At 41.0% G+C, this 9053-nt stretch overlaps 1 protein-coding gene across 1 annotated transcript; it reads left to right on the top strand.

Moving 5' to 3' along the window:
- The first annotated feature begins 4914 nt into the window (after positions 1 to 4914).
- LOC117131874 lies at positions 4915 to 8723 on the top strand. Its single transcript, XM_033284815.1, has 2 exons — positions 4915 to 8534; positions 8590 to 8723. Exon 1 carries the CDS (start codon positions 5725 to 5727, stop codon positions 6628 to 6630), a length of 906 nt encoding a protein of 301 aa, XP_033140706.1. The 5' UTR covers positions 4915 to 5724; the 3' UTR covers positions 6631 to 8534; positions 8590 to 8723.
- Positions 8724 to 9053: the final 330 nt, after the last annotated feature.

Raw genomic sequence — 9053 nt, 5'->3', positions numbered from 1 at the left:
ACGATGAGGATTACTGGAAAGAACATGCAATAGAAATGTCTTTGCAGGATGAAAGACTTGAAATACACAATTTCACCAACACGTTTCCAACATCGTTCGACGCTGTGCACTCCACATCGGTCGATACACACCCTCGTCCAGCAAAACAACCGCTCACATCGATCGACACACCGAAAGGAACATCGATCGATATTCGCGCCGCAGCGAAAATTCAGGAGCAGGAGAATATTTCCTCCCAAACTAGGTTTACAGATACCTATATAAATCGTTTTGCACCTCCGAAACCACCTACACACATCAGAGCAATCACACAAGCAAACAAGATGAACACTCTTCCTTCTACATCAACAGAAAAATCCATGAAGAGCAATCATCTCAAGAACACAAGTTCTGCAGAAATTACTCTACCATCGATCGATGTAACTGTATCTACATCGATCGATACTACTCTAAACCCTAATCTCTCTATTTCTAAAAAGAATAATTATGCAAAGATTGATTACGGTTTTCTAACACCTGATGAATTTGGTATTTTCAGGGATCTAGATGGCAACGCACGTGCAATGGATGGAATGATTTTACAAGTGTACAGAGAGGACATAGCAGACATCCTTCAAGTAACCAATGGACCCGACAACCTGTTCTCACAACAACGTGGCACTACAGACGTCATTCTAACAGATCCCAACAACCACGCAGGAGTCACCACAACAGAGACCAACCCAGATCTATCACGCCAACCAAAAGGGCAAGCATCGATCGACGGTATAATGGAGACATCGATCGACAGGGTAACACCAACGTCGATAGATATGGATTATCCGACGTCGATCGACAGATGCTATGAATGTGGGAGCCGCGCTTTTGACATGTATGGAACCAGAAAGTTTACTTGGGAACAAAGGGACGAATATGGAGTCTACAGAGATGAGCGTGGACACGCACGAAGTGCAGCTGGTGAGATGATACCTGTCACAAAGGACAACATCAGGAAAATACTAGAAATAGCATCTCTTTTTGAAGAGAGCCACATCTGTCTTCCAGAACATGCCACTTCCTTCACACTCACAAGACTGGCACCAGAACTCTACACCAAAGAAGAAATCGATGAAATGTTGTTTGGTATTTGTGGAGCTCAGGAGAAACTGGGAGAGGAGCTCAAAACACTGGTAGATGAAACACATCAGCCTTTGGATAGAGGCTACAATGAGCTTTTCAGATGTATGGCAGAAATGAGGACAGAAATTGATAGTTTACGTCAGCAACTTGAGAAGGAAGCTACGACCTCAGCATCGATCGACGCACCATGTGCAACATCGATCGACGTCAGTCTTCCTACAGCTCAGACCCTTGCAGAACCGCGATGTTCAACACAACACAGGGATGAATGGGAAGTCTCATACATCGACACAAGGATAAACGACGTTTACTGCCCTCTCAACAACAACGTGGACTGGCTAAGCACCAAAATCGAGCTACTACAGCAAGACTTGGACACCATTCGCAAGAAGGACCAACATCCAGCCACATCGATCGACATGTGCACCTTCACATCGCTCGACGCCAAAGTCTCAGCAATGAATGAGAGGCTGAGGACTTACGAGGATATGCATGACCATTTTATATCACCAGTCATGACTTATTTAAACAAATTTTCTAGTCAATTACTTGATGCCCAAAAGGATACTGAGAACATTACTAATCAAAGTTTTTTGCAGGAAAAATCAGCATCGATCGACAGGCTAAGAGGACCCTGGATCGATGGCAAGAAACCTGTGGAGTTACTTCCTTACACAGCAGCAGAAGTTGACAAGATCACATCCAAGATCTACACTGCTCTAGACAACATGGAGGAACGACTTGACAAACGCTGCGATGACATCTACTTTCTATTCGACAACAAAATCAGTGGACTAGACAACCACGCAGAATGGCTACAGAAAGAACTCAAAGCCATTCAGAGGTAACTCGCAGTTCAACATCAGATATCAACATCGATCGACAGAACAAAGGCAAAATCGATCGACGGCAACTCACCGAGATCGACCAACGAACACATAATCGCATCGATCGACGCTGAGTCTACAACAATCGGCAAGCAGCTGACACACACACAAGACAGTGGAGTCAATGCAAAAGGAACTGACAGATCTTTCAGCATACGCCTATGACAACATAGGCTGGCACCAGGTCAGCATTGACAACATTCAAGAAAGGCTACAGAACATCTCCAATGTACTTGGGAAGATGGATGACAAATGGACAAGACATGATGAGGCCACAAGAAGTTTCATTGCATCTTGGTCCAGAATGCGCAGAGATGACGTGGATGCTTGCTTTCCAATAAGCAGCTGCTTCTCCACCCAATAGCCAATCACTACCACAGTCAAGCTAAATGACTATAACCAAGCGCTGAGTGGGAGGCAACCCACTATTAGGTATTTTACTTTGGTTTTATTAGCTAGCATTTAATTTCTTTCATTTAATTTCTTTCTTTCAGATTTAGGAGACCCAAGTAGGAGGACCTGAATATCGACCGACGACGAGACGTCGACATCGTTCGACATAGGCAACCACACGACGATCGATGTAACACTTACCCATCGATCGATATCTAACCCGGTCAGATGTATCTTACCTACTTGTTACATTTCGTACATCATACACTTTTCACAATAACTCCGGCTGAGTTACACTGGGACAGTGTAATTTAAGTCTGGGGGGAGATTTACTGATATAATTTATTTTATTCTTACGTAAAAAGGAATTTCAAATAAATTATGCTTAGCTATCGAAAATAGGGACTATAATCTTATATTGGTTTAAACATGAATATCTAACCAATCTTTAGCACCATTTTAGATTTACTGATTGCAGATAGCACTAAAGATGCTAAAGCAGATCAACCTATCAACTACACACATGCCTTGAACCGTATGAAGTAACCAAAGCTGATTTCCAACACTAAACCTGACATAACCGCTTGTCTTGGGGCTTGGTATACATGGGATCAGATTCTTCAGATAGGTCTGGAAGGTAACGCCTGGTTTAGATTATTTATCACATTTTCTCTCTCTAGATTTCGAGCCTAGATTAGTTATAGAATATTAAAATAAATAAATAAATAAATAAAAAATATATAAGAAAGATCTATTGTTTAATTAGGATGAGTCTGAACAGGACTTGGTGGCTAAAACCATTAAGGCTTGATTCATAAAGACTCAAATAAAAGAGTTCGAAACGGGACTTGGAGGCGGCAATCTTCAAGGCTTGCTTTCGCAAAGAACTCTTGGATATAGGTCAAAAAGAAGTGAACAGAACTTGGTGGCAACCACCATTAAGTTTTGATTCATGGAAGCCTGTCCAATCTTGGTCACTGATCCTGCAATGGAAGCAGACTTTGACTCAAGAGAGAAATTTAGAGAGAGAGAAACTAGGAACTAACTTTTACCTGCAGCTCCAGATACCTATCTGAAATCCTTGCATCCTGTGATCGATACTCCCAAGGTAAAGCATTCACTTTATATTTATGCTAAGAAATGAAATCAGTAGAGGGGATGTCAGACGTGAATTGATGAGTTGTGTTATGTTAGAAATGGTTGCTAAGCTAGGATATTGCATAGTGTGCTTTTGTGATTAGGACTATTTAAATGTGGTTGCAAAATTGTTGAGAAAAGATTTCTATGTTTTTAAAATCTTAAGTTCCCAAATATTTTTAAACCTCTTTCAGAGAGACTGCCTGTATGTTTTGCTTGAGGACAAGCAAAAGGGTAAGTCTGGGGGAGTTGATATACCTTGGATTTGACCCATTTTTATCCATGGTATATTATTACTTTACTATATATATATATATCTATGTTTTCTACTCTTCTAGGTATGTTTTCAGGTTCAGGTGCATTTCGGAGTAAAGCTATGACTTTGGAGCATTTTGGAGCATAAAAGACATTTCACCCGAGCTGACCACTTAGAGGTCGACGAGAGGAAGAATAATCGATCGATGCGCATCAGTGCTGACGATCGATATCAGGAAATGCCTCGACAGATGAAGATTAATATCGATCGATGTACACAAGTACCGTCGATCGATGTCGAGACACCAGACGCGACATTTTGGATTCAGCAGACTTAAAAACCAAGGCCAAGCCAAATTACCAAAATGCCCTGACGAGTTTTTAACCTAGTAGAATATATACTGCCTAAGTGTTTGACGGCAAGGAGAGCTTTTCTTTTCTAGACCTAGTTTTGTTACAAGTTTCATTTGGGAGAGAAGATCACTTGTGATTGGAACTCCTTGTTTCATTTTCTTATCATCTATTCTATGAGTTTCTATTTATCTATTGATATGAATTGCTTTGCTATGTCTGAGTAGTTCAACTGTTAGATCCAGGGTTTAGATAGGTTTGTGGGATTAGCCCCAAACTATAGATCTGCCTTGTTGTGATATTCATGATAGATTTGTATTCATTGCTTGTTTTAGCCTAGCTAACTAGAACTTGATCATAGGATTGCATATTCAAGCACCCTTGTTATCCCATCCTGACATCTATCTATCATATTAGGATTGCTAGAGAGGGCTAACCGCCAATTTAGGATCTTAGTAGAGCATTTTCATACTCGCGCATAGGCCTGGCTAGAACCCGTCGATCGATGTCCTCAACTGACAATCGATCGATGTTGGCAAAAGTGTATCGGTCGACGTCTTAATAGACTATCGATCGACACTCTCTTGTGTCTGCATCTAACCGGTGAGACACAAGATCTAGTCTGTTAACCAGTGGTACATGCGACAGCTGATCACTGAGTTAAGCGAATGAGCTCTAATATATCATGCATGCAACAGTTAGGCATCTATAGGAATTATAATCTCCAACACCTGAATAGTGGCCCTGCATCTAATATCATTTTCAACCTAAGTTACATTTATCATTTACTCGCTAGTTACTATTGCTATTTTATTTAAAACATTACAACCTTTAGAATTAATAAACACTAGATTTAATTGTTCCCTAGCTCCTTGTGGATTCGATCCCTAAGTACTACATCTGAACCTCTTTTGATGAGAGTAACACTCCTCAGGGTAATTTGAGTGGTATCGCTCGGTCTCGGCGCTTGTTAACGAGGTCGAGATCGTCTAAGAGCATGGCGTTATTAAGCTCTTCTCGTTTGGGTAGCAATCTTCTTCGAACACCGGGGAAATTGACTTCTGCGGGAATCATGCATTCCGTTCCGTATACGAGAGCGAAAGGCGTATCTCCCGTTGCTCGCCTTGGGGTGGTGCAATGGGACCAGAGGAATCCCTCGAGTTCGTTGGCCCACCTGCCTTTTTAGCCTCAAGGCGTTTTTAAGTCCGTCAAGAATAGTCTTATTGATCGTTTTGGCTTGTCCGTTCCATTGTGGATACCTGGGGGTTGATTCTTTCATCCAGTGAGGATCCTACTGAGGAGTATGATGAGGATTACTGGAAGGAAAGAGCTACAGAGATTGCTACGCAGGATGAAAGATATTCAACCCATTCCTTCAACAACACGCCTACACCATCGATCGACATCATCTACTCAGCATCGGCCGATTCCCACCCTCATCCGGCAAAACGATCATCTGAATCGATCGATACCGCACCTGGTACATCGATCGATATTAAAGTCACCGCCTCAGAAAAGGAAAAAGGAAAACAGAAGGAGTTTTGCACTCAAGAGTACTTCTCACTAAACAGAAGCATAAAAGATGAATGCTCCCATACACCAATCGGAAGGAACATCCAGGAGAAGCATTCGATCCAAAATCCCTTATTCAGCAGACAAACGTCTACCATCGATCGATACCTCAATATCAACATCGATCAATTATCATTCTAAACCTAAACTTTCTTTATCTACTAAGAATATGAGTATTGATTACGACTTTCTATTGCCTTATGAATTTGGTATTTTCAGGGACCAAGATGGCTATGCAAGAGCTATGGATGGAAGGATTCTACAAGTATCTAGAGAGGACATAGCAAATATTGTTCAGTTGGCCAATGGAATAGACAACTTGTTTACGCAACAACGCAGCATCCCAGACAACAATCCAACTGTTCCAGACGAATATCCAGAGGCTACAATAACAAGAATTGGTTCACACCAAACGTGCAAACCTGTTAGCCATGCATCGATCGACGAGGTTGCTTCTACATCGCTCGACAGGGTAACACCAACGTTGCTCGATAAAGCATCTTCACCATCGATCGATAGACGGTATGAATGTGGACGTCGCGCTTATGACAGCTATGAAGCCAGAAAGTTCAGATGGGAACCGAAAGACGAATATGGAGTCTTTAGTGACAAGTCTGGACATGCAAGGAGCACAGCTGGTCATATGATTCATGTTACCAAGGATGACATCAGGAAAATTTTGGAGAGAGCATCCCTATTTGGAGAGGGTCACATATGTCTTCCAGAACATGCCACTTCTTTCACACCTACAACACTGGCACCAGAGATCTACACCAAGGATGAAATCAGTGAGATGGTGACTGGTATTTGTGGAACTCAGGAAAAGCTTGGAGAAGAACTCAAGACATTGGTAGATAACACTTATCAGCCTTTGGACAGAGTTACAATCAGCTTTTCAGATGTATGGCAGAGCTGAGGACAAAGATTGAGAGTATGCACCACAACCTTGAGAAAGAAGCTACGACATCAATATCGCCAACAAATCAACATTGATCGACGTCAAGCCACATACATCCCAGATTCCTGTAGAACCGAGTTTGGAAGAGAAGAAGGATTAATGGGAGATCGCATACATCAACACTAGGATTTACGATGTTTACAACCCTCTCAACAACAACGTAGACTGGTTGAGCACGAGAATTGATTTGCTACAACAAGAACTGGACACCATTTGTATGAATGATCCACAACCAGCCACATCGATCGATATCTGCAACATGACATCGATCGACACAAGGTTCGCAGCAATGGAGGATAGGTTGAAATCATATGAGGATATGCACGACCATTTCACCTCACTTATCATGCGCTACTTGGACACCTTGTCTACACATATGATGAATGTCTAGAAGGACATTGGTAAGCTTAATGATCAATATAACTTTCAGGAAGAAGGTTCAACATCGATTTATAGGTTCCGCAAAACATCGCTCGACGACAAGAAACCTACAGAACATCTTCCCTACACAGCAGACACAGTTGATCAGATCACATCAAAGCTTTACAATGCTATAGACACCTTGGAGGACCGACTTGAGAAGCGGTGTGATGACATCTACTTTCCATTCGACGTCAAAATCAGTGGACTAGATAACCAAGCAGAATGGCTACATAAGGAAGTCAAAGCCATTCAAAAGGCAACTCACATCTCAACACCAGATATCAGCATCGATCGACGGAGCACACTCCAAATCGATCGACAGTGCTACACCAGCAACGATCGATAGACACTTGATCGCATCGATCGATACCAGACGACGCGCAGCTGATACCAAACCACATAGAGACAATGCATGAGCAACTGAACGAGCTATCAGAATACGCCTACAACAAGATAAGCTGGTATCAGTTCAGCATTGAAGACATCCTAGAAAGGCTAAAGAACATCTCAAATGCAGTACAAAAAATGGATGAGAGATGAACCAGAAATTATGAGGCCACAAGAAGTTTCATTGCAGCTTGGTCCAGAATGTGCAGAGATGAGGTGGATGCTTGTTTCCCAACAAGTAGCTGTTTTTCCACCAACTAGCCACATACCTCCAAAGTCAAGCTAAATGACTATAACAAAGCGCTGAGTGGGATGCAACCCACTATTAGGTAATTTTAATTAGTTTTCTTAGTTATTGGTATTTATTTTCGTTTTTATTATTTCAAATTTATTGCAAGACCCAAGTAGGATGATTACCAACATATTAACTGTGGATGAGACGTCGACATCGATCGACACACACACACACGACGATCGATGCATACCTATGCACATCGATCGATTCCTACTCCGGTCAGGTTTATCTTCCTAACTTGTTACATTTGTACTTATGATTTATTTCCACCATATCTCTGACTGTGTTACACTGGGACAATGTAATTTAAGTCTGGGGAGAGGTTTACTGATATGATTTATTCTGATTCTTATAAAAAGATTTTTTTATAGATTATGCTTAGCTATGTGAAAGGGACTATGATTTTATTACTTGAATGTCTAACCACTCTTTACCACCATTCTAGATTTACTGATTGCAAATAGTACTAAGATGCTAAAGTGAATCAACCTGTCAACTATACACACTTGCCTTGATTGTTTGAAGGAACCAAAGCTGACCTCCAATACTAAACCTGACATAACCGCTTGTCTTGGGGCTTGGTATATATGGGATCGGATTCTTCAGACAAGTCTGGAAGGTAAAACCTTATGTAGATTTATTTATCACAATTTTCTCTCTCTATTTCGACCCTAGAGTAGTTAGTATTAGTTACTAGTTATTATTTTTTAAAAAAATCCAAAAATTATTATTTAAATAGGACTTAGGATTTAGTTAGGTGGAATCTGAACATCCAAAAATTATTATTTAAATAGGACTTAGGATTTAGTTAGGTGGAATCTGAACAAGACTTGGTGGCTATAACCATTAAGGCTTACTTCATAAAGATTCCAAATAAAGAATTCGAACGGGACTTGGAGGCGGCAATCTTCAAGGCTCGCTTCACAAAGAATTCTTGGATATATGTTAAAAAGAAGTGAACAGAGCTTGGTGAAAACCACCATTAAGTCTTGATTGATGGAAGTCTGTCCAATCTTGATCACTGATCCTGCAATGAAAGCAGACTTTGACTCAAGAGAGAAATTAGAGAGAGAAATTAGGAACTAACTTTTACCTGCAGTTCCAGATACTTGTCTGAAAATCCTTGCATCCTGTGATTGATACTCCCAAGGTAAAGCATGTACTTTTATATTTATGCTAAGAAATGAGGTTAATAGAGGGGAATGTCAGACAAAATTTGCTAAGTTGTAGACTAGTTGAACTTGGTTGCTAAGCTAGGATATTGCATAATGTACTT

Source organism: Brassica rapa, chromosome A02 (assembly GCF_000309985.2).
Source record: "Brassica rapa cultivar Chiifu-401-42 chromosome A02, CAAS_Brap_v3.01, whole genome shotgun sequence".
Taxonomy (NCBI): domain Eukaryota; kingdom Viridiplantae; phylum Streptophyta; class Magnoliopsida; order Brassicales; family Brassicaceae; genus Brassica; species Brassica rapa.
Note: the sequence above shows the minus strand (reverse complement) of the source record. Positions and strands in the feature narration are given on the sequence as shown.